Source organism: Vipera berus (assembly GCF_964194415.1).
Source record: "Vipera berus genome assembly, chromosome: 3".
Classification (NCBI taxonomy): Eukaryota; Metazoa; Chordata; class Lepidosauria; order Squamata; family Viperidae; genus Vipera; species Vipera berus.
Window position 1 is genome coordinate 217,109,267 of NC_138204.1, and position 20,068 is coordinate 217,129,334.

General features: G+C 49.8%; 1 protein-coding gene across 1 annotated transcript; it reads right to left on the reverse strand.

Moving 5' to 3' along the window:
- Positions 1 to 391: 391 nt before the first annotated feature.
- ZFTRAF1 (zinc finger TRAF-type containing 1) lies at positions 392 to 19,450 on the reverse strand. Its single transcript, XM_081324277.1, has 4 exons — positions 18,993 to 19,450; positions 5,625 to 5,863; positions 4,053 to 4,264; positions 392 to 1,233 (listed from the first exon to the last, which is right to left on the reverse strand). The coding sequence occupies exons 1-4, from the start codon at positions 19,353 to 19,355 to the stop codon at positions 842 to 844; spliced, it is 1,206 nt and encodes a 401-aa protein (XP_081180403.1). The 5' UTR covers positions 19,356 to 19,450; the 3' UTR covers positions 392 to 841.
- Positions 19,451 to 20,068: the final 618 nt, after the last annotated feature.

Consider the following 20,068-nt stretch of genomic DNA (forward strand, 5'->3'; position numbering starts at 1 on the left):
ACTTGAAGGGTGCTGCTTCCTGCCAGAAGGGACCAACGGTTGAGGAGGTAGCGCTCTCTCTCTCTCTCTCTCTCTCTCTCGTTGGCCTCCCAGGAACCTGACTTGATGTGAAAACAGTCACCAGCTCAGCCACAGTGAAAAAGCTGGGGAGGGGGCGAGGGGGAGGCCAGCGGGGAGAACCCCCTGGACTGATACATTCATGGACATTTGGGGCGCTCTGCTGCTCGTTCTCACCGCGAAGCACCTCTCGACAAAGCCTGGCATTTTGGCCATGTGGCACGCACTCTAAGTAAGAGACTGGCTGGCTACACCCCTCCCCTCCTTCCCAGGGGTCCCTGAAGCTATCTAACTGGAGAAACCCCCACCCACCCACCCCCCTCTATGCTCCCGATGCAACGAGATCTGCCCAGCGTTTCCAGATGCTACGTAATACTTGGATAACCCGCCAGGAGACTTCCCCATCATGGAGATCACACACAGCCATGACACAGATGCGGCCTTTTCGCAATGTATTGACCGGTAGGTCCCGTCAAGAAAGACCCGCTCAGGCCTTCTCACTACCCTGCATCAAGCTAACTCCCCCGGTTGCCTCTTTTTTTGCGGGGGGGGGGGGGAGGCGCAAGCGGGGAAAGAGTCCAAGAAGGCAGCAACTGCTTATAGGCCGTCGTCTACCGCACATGCAAAAAAGTCCTCTTTTTTTAAAAAGTAATCGGATAATTGTGGAATTAGAACGGGGCTGAGGCAGCCGTACGAGGTAACTCTGGTTCACTGGGACGTGCTCGGTCTCCCCTTTCCTCTCTCTCTCTCTCTCTCTGTCACTCTCCCAGGTTAGCTTATATGCTTACTTCTGTATCTGGAATATAAAGAGACGCAGGTTGATGTTCTTGGCGGCCAGCAGTTTGTTACACTCCACAGAGTCTACGATGGGCAGCGGCATGTACTCCGTCTCGTTATTCTCGTTGGAGAAGACGAAGTGATAGATCACCGGGTTGATTTTCACGTCGTCGTAGGGTCCTTTGAGCAGCAGGAAGGAGCACTCCACGGGGGAGCTGACCTTGCTCTTGAGAATGAGCTGGAAAGAGAGAGTGCGCTTACACGACAGGTTGGGGTTGCGCTCCGAGTCGTTGACCCGGGCCTTCAAGACCCACGTCTGGTTCAGCACCGTAAACCGGGGCGTCTCGTAGTAAAGGCGGGTGATGAAGTCGTCGGTCCGGTAGGGACGGAACTGGACCTCTGCAAGACAGCCAGGAAGGAGGGGCGTCGAGGGGGAGGGGAGGGGGAACAGAAAAAACAAAGAAGGAAAAAGCACAATTAAACGAGAGGAACCGGAAGCCGGAAGAAAGAAAGCTGAAGTTACCTGTACCGACTGTGCGTGGCCTTCTCAGACAGGAGACAAGGGTGAGGGTAGCCATTCAGAGCTAGCTAGGGCCAGAAGCAATTTGGCTTGTCCGGGGGGGGGGGGGGGGAGAAAAGCAGATAAAATCAATACATTTTATCAGTGCCAAAACCACAACACAGTTTCATCGTTGCTCAAGAGTGGGGAAGAGAGAGGAGCAACAGGGAAGCTTGGAGATGGTCAATACAAGCCCGCCCATCTGCAGCCACGGAGCCTCCGCCACGGAAGAACGGCCTCGGCAAGATGACAAGAGGCCAAACTACGAGAGCCGGGGGGACAGGTGAGGTCCAGCGCAGGACGGCCTGCCTTCTCCCACCCCAAAGGGGGAGAAGCTCTCATCTGGGGGTCCTCTTGGGTCTTCCGGCCTCGTCCGACTCTTTGCATCAAAGCTGCTGCAGGCCCGGCCTACCCGGGCAGCTTCTCCGCTGCAGCCACCAGCAGCTTGCCGTGCCCCGTGATGTCACACGGCCCTGGCCAGGCCTTCCGGGACAGCGGCCTCTTCCGGGACATCCGTGCAAGACTTCTTGGGTGACCGAGGAGCCGTCGCGGGGAGGCGTCCCCAAGGCAGACGGCTCTCCGGAGCCCTTTCAGACCCCAGAGCGAGAGAGGTGTGCATAAAAACAAAATCAGACAAGCCAGGGAAGGTGGCAGCTTTATTTTATTACTATTCACATATACACAGGTGAGAAGGCACAACAGTCAGGTATCATCAAAATGCAAAGACCAAACTAGGTGGCTGGCGATGCAACTTCTAGGTTTTTTTTAGAAAGAAACAAAACAAAACCAGGCCAGAAGAGCCTGGGGTGGGATACGTCAAGACGAAGAACAGTACACCGAATCATTTCGAGACTCCGTTTTGGAGGGGCCCCCCTCCTGCCCCCCCAATGGTTTAGCCCAGTCCAGTGTCGGTTCTTTTAAAACCCTCAAAAGTCCACCGAGTGTTTTGGGTGATTCGAGCTTATCAAAGATTGTTGGCCCGGTAATTTTTTTTAAAAAAAGTCTTTGGTGTCCCAAACCAATGGAGTTCTCTGTGGGCAAGTTTGGCTTCGTCGGTGTTTCCAGAGGACCGTTAGGAGAGCGCGGCAACGAGACCTGGACAAAGGAGGCGATGGGAGTTATTCAAGCCACACAATCAGCACTTTTGTTCTCTCCGTGTTAAAATAGCAGCACCACCTGCCTCTCTGGCCAGAGGCCGTCTCTGTCCTAAGCCTCTCTTCTCTCACAGGCAGAGGGGTTAGGGTGTTTCAGAACACCCGAAGGGGGGGGGGTCGCCAGCCCCCCGCTTCCGACTTTCAACCTGGGCAGGTTGCACCCCACTCTATCCCCACCCGGACCCCCAGCGCTACCCCTCGGGCGCTGCTGGGCTCCGCGGGAGAGCCGTGTCCTCAGGGAGTCCAAATCTGGCAGCGCTTGGAGGTCCTGCTTGCCCCCCCCCTCCCTCCCCACACCAGTTCCAGCTCTGGGACCAAAGAGGTTTCAGCAGGCAGACAGCCGGTCACCTTCCTTCACAGACTCCATTTTGTTTCCTTTTAAGCGCTAAGCACCTTTAACTTGGCTAAGAAACACACTCCGGTGTTCTCTGAGGCTCCAGCCTTGCTTGGGTCCGAGAGCAGATTATATCCCGGGAGGCTCTTTCTGTAGAAAACGTGAATATTCATAGGAAAGGAAAGATTTCAGCATCTATTTTCCTCAAGAAACCCCACAGCCATTAACAAGTGCTTTTTCCATGCAATTCTGCAGAGCCTCTTTCGAGATTGACAGGAGGAGGGTCCCACGCTTACCTGGCAAGGCCATTTAGATCCAGCGGGCTAAAGCGACATGGGTTTCCTTCCCCACCTGGCGAAGGTACATTTCTGACCCTGAGGGCATGCAGAGGTTGGGAACTTTGTGGACTAGGTCATGAAAACCAGAAACATTTTTTTTTTCATGCCAGAAAATGACAGGCCACTGCAAACTTTCAGGATGCCTACGACAGCAACCAAGAGGAAGGACACTCACCCGACTGCGCAACATCCAAGCTAGAGAGGCTAAAACAGTTCGTCCCCAAAGAAAGGGCTTTGGCAATAAAGCTCACTGACACGCTATTCAAGCAGCAGAATTCCAAACTAGAGGAAACTCAATATTCAGTCGACATAGAAACAGAGAAAGGAGCAGAAGCCACGTTGCTTTTAATCGTCTTGTCTTTCTTTTTTTTTTCCGGCCGGCCGTCTCTGACCGCCACATCTTACCTGCTTTTCGCAAAGATCCTTCTTCCGCAGGTCACCAGTGCAGCCCAGTGGCGTAATCGGCAGAAGAACACCTAAGAGCTGCTCAGTTCCGCTCAAGAGGCCTCAATTGTACACACAGAATTTGCAATTCCTTCCCTCCCTCCCCCCCCCCCGCAACTCCCTCCCACACCCTTAGTGTCCTTGGTGCAAATCAACCGCGGGCCTCCCTTAAAACTTGGATTCTCAGGCCAACCAGAGGGAAATCTCCAGGAATCAACATTTGGGGCAGCAGCCCTGTCTGACCAGCAAAGCCTCACTCTTCTGAACAACAGTTGCTGCATGTTAGGTAAGAGAAATAAGTTAAAATCGGCAGAACTGACCACCAAAACGAAAAGCCGGAAGAAAAACCAAGTCCTCGCGTGCCGAGCCTGGCCGCTCCCGATAATTACCTGTGTAACCGATTTTCTCGAAGCTCAGCAGGCCGAAGATGCTGTTGTACAGCTGCATTTCCCTTTTGTGCGTTTGGTCCATTTCGTCCAGAATCTCCATTAGCTCGTTCCCCGTCTTGGTGGGGTGGGTGCACTCCGCTTCGTGGACGGTCAGTTCGTGGTAAGGGCCTTGCCACGGGCACCCGATCCGCTTGTACTTGCACTGCGTCACCCTGCAGATTGAAAAGGGGTGGGGGGCAGAGCTCCAATGAGCGGGAAGCAAGGGCCGCAGGATGGGAGAGCGCAGTGGGCCAGAACGGGACAAGGCAACACAGCCACCAGACTCCATTGGTTGCCAGAGAGAGAACCTGCTCAAGAACTTACAAGGCCATCTAACCCAGGGCAAACTTGGCCCTGTGATGACTTGTGGACTTCAACTCCCAGAATTCCTCAGCCAGGCACATGCGTGCCTGGCTGAGGAATTCTGGGAGTTGAAGTCCACAAGTCATCACAGGGCCAAGTTTGAAGAGCCCTGATTTAATCCTACCAAGGATAAGAGCCAAACAATCATTTGACCTAAACAGAATGTACCAAAGGAAAAGAGTATTTGTCACTCAGGGGTGAACTGTGGAACAAAAGGGATCTTGATTTCACACACAAAAGTCTCTTAAACCAGGATCCCTACATTCTTACAGGCACCTGTTCTCCTTTCAGTCGGGTGTACGTTATATGAAGCCGATCTCTCCCGTCTGCCCTGAACCCGTGGTCAGTTTCAAGGGACGGCTTCCAGGGTCAAATAAGAGCGCTTTTAAAAAATCTCTTCGTGTTCCACATTTATAAAAAAAAGAATAATCCACCAAGCAGCTCCCTAACTTCAACCTTTCTTTAGAGATCCTTCGTACGGTGTTGCAAGAGGGACAGCACGCTTTTCAAATCCTTTCCTAATGAGATCAAGACTAACAGTTGACACACTCGCCAGCGAAATTAGCAGAAGCTTGCAAGAAACGTTTGATCACCCCAAGGCTGTTCCCTTTGTTTATACAATTAGGTAAGCTTCCATTAGAACAGCAGCCTCCAAACCTGGCAACTTTTAAGACTTGTGGGCTTCAATTCTCAGAATTCTAGCTGAAAATGGCTGGCTGAGGAATTCTGCCAGTTGGAAGTCCACAAGCCTCAAAGTTGCCAAGTTTGGAGACCTCTGTACAATAAGAGTATAATGCGGGAAGATTTTTATTTTCATTATGCTTTATCCTCTCTGATTTAACTATGCTGACCTCGTTCTTTATCAAAAACGTCGTGTCAGGCCAACCCACGCTGCAATTCACCTCTACACACCTCCCTTGGCGCAGGTATCCCTTCCACCGGCACTCCAGGATCTACCTATTCCAGGCAACCGAGGCGAGAGGCTTCCTTAAAAGTGTAGAGCTCCACTTTCCCAGAATCCCAAGAGACAGGGTCACCCCCAGGCTGGCTGGGAATCCTGGGAGCTGCATTCCACCATAACAAGAGTGACAAAGCCAGACCTAACGGTTTTGCCTTCAATTTTTTTTTATTTTTTTTGCACCACAGTAAAAGGCAAGCCGTGCCGTTTACCTGTCCTGGCACTCTTCTTTCTGGTGTCTCTCCAGAAGAGAGCGAGGGAACTGCCTCAGGCAGAACCCGCACTCCGAGGGCAGTTCGCTCACTGCTTTTTCCACCGCGAGGTTTCGGCAGCAAAGGCTCTTGCTGATCTCGCAGCGGCAGTTGGGACAGGTAGCCTGTTCCTCCTTCAGCCGGGCATCCGCCAGCAGGTGAATGAAGCATCCAGCACACATCAAGTGGCCATTTGTACACTGTGGGGGGGAAAAGGGAAAGCAGAACTTTAGAGCTCTTCTCCAACAGGCAGCCCGGAAGCACGCTTGCCAGGTAGATCCTTTCCACAGATTCATCTCTAACCCTTCACAGGATCCTCGGGCAGGTGCTGGCATCAATAAAGGAGAATATTTCTAGTTCAGGCTTGAAATGAGGAGGGGTCCCTGATGCTCTCTGAGCTTGGTGGTTTCCTTGCAGACATTTCATTACTGAACTAGGTCAATCATCTGTGCTGGTCACTACCCTGTTTCCCTGGAAATAAGACCTAGCTGGGAAATAGGCCCTAGCACAGGGGTAGGCAACCTCAGCTCTTTTATGACTCGTGGACTTCAACTCCCAGAATTCCTGAGCCACAGTTCCCCATGCTGGCTCAGGATTTCTGGGAGTTGAAGTCCACGAGTCATAAAAGAGCAGAGGTTGCCTACCCCTGCCCTAGCATGATTATCCAGGATGCTCCTAATATAAGCCCTACCCCCAAATTAAGACCCAGTTAAGATCGTCAGCCAGTATCGTACTTCCCTGAAAACAAGGCAAACCAGAAAACAAGCCGTAATGCATCTTTGGGAGCAACAATTAATGTAAGACCCAGTCCTAATTTTCGGGGAAATACAGTAACACTGATGACGTTACCTAGTTTGGGAAACGAAGTAAGCCACCGTGCTCAGACAGCACCAGTGCTGGCATTTTAAAGCTGTATTTGTTTGATAATGGCCTTATTACAGTAACAAAAAGAAAGATGGTGCCTCTTCCAGTGAGAAATAGCACGAACAGAGAAATAATTCATAATTCTGCCCACCTCTGCATAGGCATCCACAGATCACAGTCAGCACTCTCGCTTTAAACCCAGACCCCATGTAAACTCCGAGAGGCAAAAGCAGGCACCAGAGCAGCATTAGACCAGCTCTAAAGGGCTCTGCTCAGCCTCGCCAGGAGCTTAGGAATGTGGAGAGATTGTTTTACAGGTCGTGCACAAGACAGATGACGATGGAACGTTATTTTGAAGTGCTCATCCTATGAAAAGAGTGAGCCTTTTCAAGCTAGGGGAAAATCTGCGGTCAAGGAAAGGCATCCAATCTTTTGGGTTATGGTGACTCAACAGGTGGAATGCAATTAAAATCCTGGAATGTGGACCCAGCAATTACCCAGGGAATTCTCAACAATCCACCTTCAAAGACTTATCTATAATCTTTTGAATCAAGCCCGACTTCCTCCCCCAGGTAGTATTCTGGTGGACAATACGGAAGTAGTTTACTAATGTGATCTTCCGCAGGGTTTCTCCAACTTCCCCCTCTAGCCTGTAGCTCTGCTGGTCTTCGATTTAGGTATCAGCCAAGGCTGCTCCTGTTCAGATTTTCAAGAGCAGCCTAAATTTCTTGTATCCTGCTGTTTTAAGTAAATACAAAGTCACGAGCATTTGGGGGAGGGGGAGAACCCTCCAACTTTACATATTACACTGATACGAACTGAGCTGCCTGTAGCTGGGCAGAAAAAAATGTCCACGGGCATATGGATGGAGTTGACCCCCATCAACACTGCATGTACGGATTTTCCAAAAGCTTTGACCTATCACTTTAAGAATTGTTAACTGGTTTAAAAAAAATATCCAAAAAGCAAGCTACTTAGAGCAATAGTCTTCCTATAATGATGTATGGACAGGAAGGCCTGGAGGAACGTTGTCCATAGGTTCGCGATGGGTCGGACACGACTTCGCAGCCAACAACAACAATGATGTATGAGTGTGAGAATTGGACAATAAGAATGGCTGATCGAAGAAGAACTGACGCCTTTGAACTGTGGTGCTGGTGTGTTATTGTGTATATAGTATACCATGGACAGAACAACCATCAGAGAGGTGTTAAATTGTATAAAACCAGACCCACGGTTGGAAACTAAAATCATCTGATTTACTTTGGCCATGTCATGTGTGCAAAGTCATTGGAGGAGTCAATGATGCTAGGAATGGAAGTGGAACAAGAAGAAGGGGCAAGCAAAGAACGGGCTGCCTTGATACCATCACAGCTGATACAAAGATAAACATGCAACAACTGAAAGAAGATGTGCTTGAAGGCAGCGCGGAGACCACTTGCCTGTAAAATCCCCAAGAGTTGGACACAGCTAACTAAAGCTAACTAACTGGTTAAAAACAGGAACTTGTCCATGGCATTCCCTCCAATAAGGCAGCCTCAGCAGCCCCTCTTGGGAAGTGTGAAAGCCACTCTTCTGAGCAACCTTAAAAGCGTATTGGACAAATGACAGCTGAAGGAGCAGCTTTGGCTAGCCAGGTGTGGGCTTCCAAACAGACACGAGAGATCTTACATCTCCCTCTTCTTCTTCTTGCAAACATAAAGCAGTATCTGTCTGGCCACTGGGGGAAACAAAATGGCAGACTCCAATGGGCCCTGGCCTGATCTAGCCAGGTCATTCTTCACTTCCTTATCTTCTAAGGCAGGGATCTTCCAACTTGGTCCTTTTATGACTTGTGGACTTCAACTCCCAGAGGTCCTCAGCCAGGCGGAATTCTGGGAGTCCACAAGGCATAAAAGGGCCAAGTTGGAAGACCCCTGTTCTAAGGCCACTCTACCGACAAAAGCCTTCCGGCTGGACAGGAAGCACAGCTGCAGCCTAGCCTGAAAAAGGTTGCCTTGCTTTCCTCCCAGGTGTCAATCAAGAGTAGCCAGGAATTCTGGGTACTGTAGTCTTCACGTATCTAAAAGGGCAGCGTGTCGGGAAGAAGCTAACCCTAATGCAGAAATCTCTCCCCCAGGCACAGAACGGCATGTGTGATCAATTCACACACACAACTAGACACATGCTCACCCTTCCTTTGCTGCTGTTGTGCTGCATCAAGAATGCGCGCGCGCCTCGTGTGCTTCCGGATGAGAAACAGCAACTAGAAGGTCCAAATTCCTGTGGAACCGCCATGTTTAAGAAACCAAGGCAGGCCTGTGGCCTTGAAAGGGCTGTGACCCATGGGATCTAGCAGACATGCCCGGCCCTTTGAAAGCCCTCCTGAGAGGGGGAGAGAGGGGGGGGCTCAATCTGAGAAACAAGAGGCCGGCTTCCCAGGTTTATACTAACCAAATCGCACACAGAGGTTCACACCCTTGTAGAGAAAAGGAGAACAATTATACTCAGGGATAAAGCCAGGGAGTGCCCTTTGGCTGCTGCAGCACTAGCAGTTAAAATCTTCTGACACAAACAGAACAGAACAGAACAGCGGAGTTGGAAGAGACTTTTGACAGGCCTTCAAATCCAAGACCCTGCTGAAGCAGGAAACTGCTGTCTGTGCCATTTCAAGCACGGGGTTATCCAATTTCTTCTTAACAACCTCCCATCATTTATTGCTTTAGGCCAGGGGCCTTCAAACCTGGCAACTCTGAAGACTTGTGGACTTCAACCCCCAGAATTCCTCAGTCCACAAGTCTTACAAGTTGCCATGTTTGAAGACCCCTGTTTTAAGCTTTTAGCCACCAACTCAGGGGTCTTCAGACTTGGCCCTTTTATGACTTGTGGACTTCAACCCCCAGAATTCCTCAGCCAGGCACGCTGGCCGTAAAAGGGCCACATCTGAAGACCCCTGAGTTAGTGGCTAAAAGCTTAAAGCAGGGGCCTTCAAACTTGGCAACTTTTAAGACTTGTGGACTTCAACTCCCAGAATTCCTCAGCCAGGCATGTCTTAAAAGTTGCCAAATTTGAAGACCCCCTGCACTAACTGGATAGCAGAAGAGCAAAGTTGGAAGGGACCTTGGGAGTCTTGTAGCCCGGCCCCCTGCTCAAGCAGGAAACCCTACTGAACAAAGGAAGCAACGCAGGGGCAGTTCTGTCCCTTTGTGCAATTCCGGGTAGCTTTGTAGGAATTTGACTGTAAAGAAGGCAAGCATTTTTTGGGGGGGGGAGGGGGGGAGAGAAGCAGAGTTAGTCACGAGAGGAAGAGAACGGCCTGCCTCACAGCATCGGTTTCCAGCTCAGAGCTGCGTGTTGAAGAGTTGCAAGGATCCCTGCAAGCGATTCCGGGCATGTCACCCCATCACACCACGGAAGACTAAAATAAAGGCAGGTAGGAACACTATATTGACTTGGGGTTTTTCCCCCCTATCATGGTCCTCCGCTCACTTTCCTTTCAGTGACGTTTCAAGGCTCTTCCAACAGTATAATCCAGGGGGAGGCAACCTTGGCTCTTTTATGACTCATGGACCTCAACTCCCAGAAGGGCAAGCAGGACCTATGCTGGCTCAGGGATTCTGGGAGTTGAGGTCCACGAGTCACAAAAGAGCCAAGGTGGCCTACCCCCACTATAGTCTGAGGTGTACATTTTTGCTGAAAGGTGAGTATAGACCAGGGCTGGGCAACGGTGGCCCTTTTACGAACTGTGAACCTCCACTTCCGGCATTCCTCAGCCAGGCATGCGTGGCTGACTCAGGAATTCTGGGAGCTGAAGTCCACAGGGACCACCATTGCCCATCCCAATAAAGACTATACTAGTACTGTAAATTTCCCCTACCCAGGTTCACAACTAAATAGAGTTGGTATGGCTAGATGGCCAGTTTAGAGAAAAAGAGGACTAGGGGGGCATGATAGTATAATTCCAATATTTGAGGGGCTGCTCACAAAGAGGGGGGTCAACCTATTCTGCAGAGCGCCTGAAGGCAGGAAAAGAAGCAACGGATGGAAAGTCATCAAGAAGAGAAGCAACCTAGAACTAAGGAGAAACTTCCTGACAGTGAGGACAATCAACCAGTGGGATGCCTTGCCTTCAGAGGTTGTGGGTGCTCCATCACTGGAGCTTTTTGGGAACAGACTGGATAGCCACTTGTCCAAAAGGTCCCTTCCAGCTCTATTCTGATTGATCCTGCTGAATGGATTACAAGGTGTGCTTATTGTATGTGTGCTGAGAGTTTGGAAAAAGTCCAGAGAAGAGCAACAAAGATGATCCAAGGCCTGGAGGCTAAAACATACGAAGAACGGCTGCAGGACTTGGGTTTGGCTAGTCTAAAGAAAAGAAGAAATAGGGGAGACATGATAGGTGTTCCAGTATTTGAGGGGCTGCCACAAGGCACAGGAAGGGGGTCACGTTATTCCCCAAAGCACCAGAGGGAAGGACAAGAAAGAACGGTTGGAAACTGACCAGAGAGAGAAGCAACCTGGAATTGAGGAGAAACTTCCTAACAGGGAGGACGATTAACCAGTGGAACAGAAGTTGCCTCCAGAAATCCTGGGTGATCCATCACTGGAGGTCTTTAAGAAGAGACTGGACAATCACCTGTCTGAGATGGTGCAGGTTCTCCTGCTTTGAGCAGGGGGCTGGACTAGAAGACCTCCAGGGTCCCTTCCAGCTCTATTCTATTCTATTTGGCTTCCCCAAATCCTGGCTTTTCTAAAGTCTCCCCCAAGTTAAAAGTCAACTGCAGCTGATGACTTCCACGCATGTTCCTTGGTGGTGTCCTGGAAGAGATTTGCCCCTCCAGAAAGATTTTCATCTTCCGACTCTAACATCTTGATCACCCATCTCATTTTCCATCTGTGCTACGAGGGCATTTACGATTCCAAACTCTTGGGAAAGGACGGCCTTTCCTGAACGTTCAGCGCATTCAAGACTGCTGGCCAGACTGCCATTCATCTCTTTAGATTACAGGTAGTCCTCGACTTACAACAGTTCATTTAGCGACCATTACAATGGCACTGATAAAAGGGACGAACGACTATTTTTCACACTTAGGACCGTTGCAGCAACTGTACTTATGATGGTCGCTGTGTCCCGGGGGGGTGTGTCGTGTTATCCCCTTTTATCACCTTCTGACAAACAAACTCAATGGGGATGCCAGATTCACTTAGCGACCATGTTACTAACAACTGCTGTGATTCACTTAACAGCCAAGGCAAGAAAGGTTGTAAAAAGGGGCAAAACTCACTTAACAAATGTCTCACTTAGCAACATAAATTGTGGGCTAACTTCTAGTTGTAAATCAAGGATTGTCTGTACCGCACTGGTGCTTCTTTTAAATCATGGTTGCATAATAAATATATAATTCTTTTCATTGTAGGTAAGAATTAAAAAAGTAATTGACTGCAACTCCAAGGAAACCCAGACACTTGTCTCCCTCTGGGCAGGGGTCTTCAGACTTGGCCCTTTTATGACTTGTAGACTTCAACTCTCAAATTTCCTCAGTCCACAAGTCATAAAAGGGCCAAGTTTGAAGACCCCTGCTCTAGATCTTCCACTGAAACTCTCCCAAATTCTACAATCAAAGCAGCTGCTGTTTCAAATGCCTCCTTATCTTTACTCTGATAGTTGCCAGCTCAGCAAGAGAACTCCCTCTACTCAATTATCACCCTGCTTTCCTTTGCGACTTTCAAACAACCCAAGACACAAGCGACACCTGGTCATTATCACCAACAGATGTTGAAACCCCCTGGAAAAAAAATAAGTAGATAAAATTCCTTGTGGCAGATTTTCAAACCTCAAAAGCATTGCTCAGTATAATCACTGCCAGCTTCTTGTGGTATAAAATATCCGTTCACCCAGCTAACACTTCAGGGGAGTTTATCCAATTAATGAAATAGTTGCTAAAAGAAAGGCTGGCTCTACAAGCATGTGAAGGCAGGACAAGAAACAATGGACAGAAACGTACCAGGGAGAGAAGCAACCTAGAACTAAGGACGAATTCCCTGACAGAACAATTAACCAGTGGAACAGAAGTTGCCTCCAGAGGTTGTGGGTGTTCCAACACTGGAGGTTTTTAAGGAGGCGGCTAGACAACCATTTGTCTGAAATGGCATTGGGTTTTCTGCCTTGGGGAGGGGGTTGAAGACCCTCAAGGTCCCTTCCAACTCGTTATTCTGTAACACATCCAGACTCAACAAATTAACTGGTTGTCACTACTTAGAGAGGGTTATTAGGAGCTAGAACATAGCTGTACTTGAGATCAGCCATTTTCCAGAATCAACTTATTTCAACAAAGTTGCATTTCATGTCTTCTAGATCCCTGAAATTTCAGATGAAGAATGATTAATTCATAAAACTAGACTTAATAATAATAATGAAGTTGGAAGGGATCTTGGAGGTCATCTAGTCCAACCCCCTGCTCGGGCACGAAACCCTACACCATTTCAGACAAAGGGCTGTCCAGTCTCTTCTTAAAAGCTTCCAGTGTTGGAGCATTCAGAGCTTCTGGAGGCAAGGAGTTCCACTGGTTAATTGTTCTAACCGTCAGGAAGTTTCTCATTAGTTCTAGATTGCTTCTCTCCTTGACTAGTTTCCATCCGTTGCTTCTTGTCTTGCCTTTGGGTGCTTTGGAGAATAGCTTGACTCCCTCTTCTTTGGGGCAGCCCCTGAGATATTGGATATTTTATCAAGCCCTAGTATTTTAATACTACACAGAGAGAGGAAGAGATCAGGTTTCTGCTATTTTCCCCAGGATGTTTTCAGAAATAAGGAAATATCGCAAGTTAAGAAGGACCCAGACAGACTTACGGTGTGGTCTTTTCCACCTGGATACAGAATAGAGTCTCTTTTCCACGTTTATTTAACAATTATTTCCAAAGTGGCAGCCATATTTCTTAATAATGAGAAAAACGCAGTGCCTTTTTTGTAGCTTTGAGAAAAATTATAGCCACAGAAAAAGCAGAAGTCACCTTATATCCTGTTGTGCTATAGGTCCATCTTCTTTAGAATTATCTACATGTGACCAACATCCTGGTCGTACTGATCCTATTTCTTGAGTAGCAAAAACAAGTAGAACAATGGCTCAATTTAAACCAGCCCTTCTGTTCAACTTTGTATTCCTAAAGCACTAATGAGAATATCACACTCACTTCTTCAGTTCTACAGATTTTAAACCAAGATCAACTGATTTTATTAAAATTCTGAAAAATCACTTCCGGGTCCCAATGAGGAAAAAAAGCAAGTACCGTACTTTAAATAATTAGAGCAATTATTTATTTATTGGGCAAATAAGAGGCTCCAGTCTGCGACTCCAAGCAGCGTACAATTCCCCAGTGCATTTGAGATTAAAAACCAGTTAAAAAATAGCAATTGGAAATACTCCTGTGGAATCAGAAGTCTTGAATAACAACATTAACAATAACTCACGGCTTGGTGGAATAAGGAGATTTTCACCAGCTTCCTAAAAGCCAGAAAGGAAGGGGTGAATTATGTATGAGGGGGTGTGCTTTTGCAGGAGGAGGAGGACAGTGGCTGGAAAGGCAAGTTTGCAGGACCGCTGGAGGTAACAATCTCCGAGGGGAGGGACCCTGCGAAATATCCTGGTCTGCGTCATCAATTCCATCTCTATAAGCAGGCAATGCCTCCTCCAGGGCTGTCTGCAATAGCAGACTAACTACTTTCTCCATAGTCAAAAGGGAAGGTTAGAGACAATTGCCCAGAACATCTGAGTTAAGCAATGGCCTCTTGAGGGAAAAAAAAGGGCCCCACTTTCTAAGAAGGGGGTTCATACGCCTTCTAAAGCAGGGGCTCCTCAAACTTGGCCACTTTAAGACTTGTGGAGCCCTCTTCTAAAGGACATATCTGCATTGCTTGGATCCATATTCTCTCTCTGTCTCTCTGTCTCTCTCTCTCTCTCTCTCACACACACACACACACACACACACAGAGGCCTTCGGGGAAGAGCAAAAATGCAGACCGAAGCCAATGCTGTACAGGATCCTGTCCGCTGTCTGCCACCCGTTCTGAAAACTCTCCGTGCACCCCCTGTAAACCATAAGAGTTCCATGAAGTGCCTATGGCAGCTCAATCGAATGGGCCCTTCCTCCCTGTGGAGCTTTTTGGCACCAGAGAACTCTACAACAGAGGCCTCCAAACTTGACCACTGTTAAGACTTGTGGACCGGGGAATTCTGGGAGCTGAAGTCCTCGAGTCTTGAAGTGGCCAAGTTCGGAGACTCCTGCCCTGTTAACTAGTGGTCATCGGAGCACGACAAGACGTTAAAATCTCTAAAGCCTCAGATCACGAGGAAACAAAGACGGGTGTATGATGGATGTCCTAGGGCAGATCCAGAGTTGCATGAGTTCTTAGGCAAGCCAAGGTTCTGTAGAACAATCAGCCTCAGAAACTCCACCCCGGATCACGTCGAGGAGCTCAGACACAGATAGTGTCCTGTAGCAAGGGGAGTGCACAGGACCAGCATTGCCATCTGGTCCCTGGCGTTCAACTTCACCATTATCACACCTCATCTAGCTGTCTTAATGCCAGCAGGATGCCGTATTACAGCTACCAGCTAGTTTGAGTTTTCAGCTGATGGCAGACACACACTTATGAGAGGTAAGTTCCCCACTCCGGGCCAAGCCAGGTCTGTTCCTCCCATTCACAATCATCATATAATAGAATAGAGCTGGAAGGGACCTTGGAGGTCTTCTAGTCCAGCCCCCTGCTCAAGCAGGAGAACCTATACCACCTCAAACAGGTGACTGTCTAGCCTCTTCTTAAAAATCTCCAGTGATGGAGCACCCACAATTTCTGGAGGCAACTTCTGTTCCACTGGTTGATTGTCCTCAGTGTCAGGAAGTTTCTCCTCAATTCCAGGTTGCTTCTCTCTTTGGTCAGTTTCCAACCATTGTTTCTTGTCCTTCCCTCTGGTGCTTTGGAGAACAACATGACCCCCTCTTCTTTGTGGCAGCCCCCCAGATACTGGAATACTGCTATCCTGTCTCCCCTATTTCTTCTTTTCTTTAGACTAGCCAGACCCGAGTCCCGTAGCCGTTCTTCGTATGTTTTACTCTCCAGTCTCCTTTGATCTTCTTAGTTGCTCTTCTCTGAAGCAAAGGGGGGCAAAGCAGTCCAGGGCTCCCCAAGGACCTGCTCACCTGTTCTGTGGGTTGAAAACTGGGCACCAGTAGTAGGAAAATAGCCACATCTCCTTCCCCAAAAAACAAGCCTGCTCCTGCCTCCAGCCATCTCTCCCCCTATAGTGGAGGCATACAATGTTTTTCCAAAATAGCTCAAAGAATTTTTAATTAACAGAATAATTGGAATCCCCAGGGGGGAAAAAACATACAAGTGAAAAGTACAAGCCTCAATGCCACAAATATATCACATCTCCATACTGGTCACACTAACTGGGTTTGTTAGCCTCCTCCTATCTAGGCAAGGAAAAGGGCAAGCAGGAACTGTTGTCTGGCAGTCCAATTCTGGTTGACGTCAATGGGGACGTAAGTGGAATTAGCAGAGGTAGAAGCATGCACATCCATGAAGCTTTGATATAGACCTGTTAAGCCAATCACTTTAGAGCAGGGCTCTCCAAACAGGGCAACGTTAAGACCTGTGGACTTCTGAGAGTTGAAGTCCACAAGTCTTAACGCTGCCCTGTTTGGAGACCCCTGCTTTAGAATTCTACTACTATATGGGGTCTTAGACAAGAGGGCACCCATCACCAAATTCCAAGTGCACAGGTTTCATTACTACAAATAATTTCATTACCCCAGAGTTTAATTATCTGTATACTCCTCCATCCTTTTATGATGATGGCACAATCCTATGCAACAGACAGAAAATACCATGGAGATTAAGATACACGCAACAAGTGCCACACAACCACGGTCACGACCTTCACAATCAGAGATTTAACCAACACAGACTGTATGCCATTATTACAGGGTCGTGCAACGTGGTTGAGAATTCAGTCCCCTTACATACCAATTAAATATAAACAAACATTTAAAGCTGGAACAGAGGAGGAAGAGAAAACAGATGGCCATTCTTCCCTCTCCCAGGAAAGGAATCATTAAAACATAACCGGACAAAAGTCCGTGTAACGGTTGGCTTGGCTGCCTTGCCCAAAGAGCCTTTTTTTTGCTTCTTTGACCTAAAATGATCACAGGAGCTGGAAAGAGAAATACAATTCTTTATTGGCCAAGTGTGGTTGGACACTCAAGGAATTAGTGCACCACTCAAGCAAAAAAAAAAAGACTGCCCAAAAGAAAAATCTAGAAGAAGGGGATGCAGCTCGACAGACCACACTATGCTACCTTGCAGAACTCTTTCATGCCAGAACAGAGAGAAAACCGACTTATCCACCTGAGGCCACCATCTTGATTCATCCAATAGCCTGGGAAATCTAAAACACGGGGTTTTTTTTAGACAGGAGATTTACTATTCATTCTAAAAATGCTTGTTTGCCCATCAGTCGTGGATTTTCAATGTTAAAAAGATCTCTATACTTCTTTTGTGACCTCTCTTCATTTCACACTAGAAAGCAACTTTTAACTTCTCCCTGTTCCATTTTTTTAACGATCGTACTTACTTCAGTACCAAGCTCCAAAGTCTTAACATTTACATTTTGTTAAAGAAATAAATTGGAGTGGGAGGAAAAGGTTCAAACTCTTCTGTGTTCCAGTCCAGTTTTATCTGAACACCCACTGATAGTTGTTAAAAAATTAATAGCAAAGTATTATTAACAGCACCTTGCTGGGGAGAGAAGCATATCTGTGCAACAAATGTATGCCAACAAGTAGTTTTTGTGAACCCAATCAATGTACTGGCTACATAGGTTCCTCTTTTATTTCCTGTACCTCCATCCTTCAGGCTCCAACACTTTCTTGTAATACCTAAGGTGCCTAGTTACAATATACGTCTTTATGCAGGAACATTAATATACAAAACGCTCTCATGGACAACTATAAATCTAAAAAGGAAAAAGCAGAAAAGATAATGTACCAATGACTGCTAAGAACATTAAATGCACCAGGTGGTCTAAAAGTCTGCTATCCAATTATAAAGAATGGTTTTGAACCCAATTTTTATGACAAAGCAATAAATAACATGTCTAAATCCCACGACAAAAGATCAGCTCGTGCAGTAGCTTATTCTCATTTATTATAGAAAGCCTTCCTCCTGGAATTTTAAATTTCAAATATCAACAGGAGGGGGGGGGAAACCCTCAGTACCATCTCTTTCCCCAGAGCACTGTATCTCAAAATAAGGCTCAATCAGAAAACTTTACAGGGCTATGTTACAAAAAGTAACTCTGCAGACTAGAAGACCCAACAGGGAGATATTATGATAAGAAAAGCCACACCTGATGAGTAGATGAAAGGGGAAGGCTAGCAGGAGATGGGAGGGACCAGGGACAACCTAGAAAATTTGTTTTCTACCTTTATGCAGGTAGGACAGTGTATTATATACACCGCACCTGTAAAAAACACAAGTGAGTCACCCAAGGCGAATAGGAAGCCTTTAACACATCTCCATCCTAATCTCCCAACAACCCCGGCCTCATCTTCCTTGCTTTCCTGTTCAAACAGCCAGCACACCACACCATTCGTTACTTACCTTTATCACACAGGCGATACTGCAAACGCCCCCTTTCTTTCCCCCCCCAAAAGGCATCCCTAGCCTCCTCTTCCTTGCTTTCCGTTCAAAAAGCCAGCACGCCACACCATTACTTACCTTCATCATACAGGTTCCTGCAACCCCCCCCCCCCCAAGGAAAAGGTAAGAGGAAGATTCGTTGGTGCCATGGCGCTATTATTTCTTTAAACAGCCATCTAGGGGGCCCTTCGGAGAGGAGCAACCTTACAGGGTGCAATTCCCTGGAGCCGGGGTCTCCAAACCTGGCCCCTTTTAAGATGGGTGGACTGCAACTCCGCTGGCTGGGGAATTCTGGGCGTTGCAGTCCACCCATCTTAAAAGGGGCCAGGTTTGGAGACCCCTGCTGTAGTCTAGAGCAGCGTTTTCCAACCTTAGGAACTTGAAGATGTGTGGACGTCAACTCCCAGAATTCCCCAGCCAGCATAGCTGGCTGGGGAATTCTGGGAGTTGAGGTCCACGCATCTTCAAGTTCCTAAGGTTGGAAAACGCTGGTCTAGAGCAAAGCACCTTTTCCAGGTATCCCTTCAGGCTCCTAAATTCAGGTGGGGCTACAGAGCCCCCTCCCCCCTCCCAACAGGCTTACTTGCCCACCACTCCCACCTCCAGCCAGGAGGGTGGGTGGCTCAGGGTCGCCCCTCTGGAGAAAGGCCCTTTCAGCCCTGGGCTGGTTTTTTTTGGGGGGGGGAGGAGTGAGGAGCTCGGCCCCCCCCTTCCCTCGGGGGCTGAGTCGCCCCCCCCCTCCAAATCTGCACCCCACCCAAGGAGGGGCGAGGAGGGGCGGGCCGCACCTGGTAGACGGAGGCCTTGGGCAGGTCGAGGCACACCGTGCAGCACAGCACCGAGTAGAGCCGCTCCTCCAGCTTCACGCCGCCGCCGCCGCCGCTGCCGCCGCCGCCCTCGGCCCCGCCGGGCAGCTTCAGCCGCTTCTTGGGCGGCGCGTCGGAGTCTCGGTCGCCGCCGGGCTCCGGCTGGCCCTGCCGGCCGCCGCCCCCCGCGCCCGCCCCGCCGACCCCGAGGGGGGCCCCTGCCTCCTCAGGGCCCGGGCCCGCCGCGGCCACCGCGTCCCCCAGCGCCAACGGCCCCGCGGCCGCCACGCCGGCCGCCGCGGCCGCCACCCCGCTGCCGGGCTCCCGCTCGTCCGGCCCCGACATGCTCTGGCTCGGACGCAGCTTCAGCCGGCGGTGCTCGGCCCCGGTCCGGCCGCCTCAGACGCCGCCATCTTGGTTTGGCTCCTTCCCCAGGCAGGCGGCGGGCGGGCGTCGTCGCGCCACGCCCCCCGCTCGGCGCGCTCGGCCAATCCCCGCCGGCCGCTCTCGCCGCCCACGCCCGACGCCCGTCAATGGCCCGACGCACAAGCAACGCGCGAGGCGGCGAGACAAACGGCCGCCTCCTCCAATCGCTAGGCGCAGGCCGAGACGGACAGGGCGCGCGGCTGCTCGCAATTGACGCTTTTAAGGCCCGCCAATCGGCGCTCTCCGCGGGCGGGGACCGGTGCAGAAGGCGGGGCCGCCGGTAGGAACCCCTCCCCCCAAGGACGAACCGCGGGCCCCGCCCAAAGCAGCGGCAGCCTATCCTCGGCGGGGGGCGGGGCCAGGGTGGGCGGAGGGGCGCAGGTGAGACCGGGTGGCTTCCCCAGCGTCGTTGCCCAACCGGGCGCCCGCCAGGTGATCCCGCGCTGCGACGCCCGCGCGGCTCGGCCCTCCCGCCCGGGCGAGGCTGGCGAGAGCGCCTCACCTGGGGCTGCTTGAGGCCGCCTCGTTCTCGCTGCCCCGCTCGCAGGTAGCGCAGGTGGCCGCCCAGAGCGAGCAGAGGCGGCGGGTGTAGCCGGGGTGAGATCCGGCTCGGCAGGGCTTTTGCCCCAGGC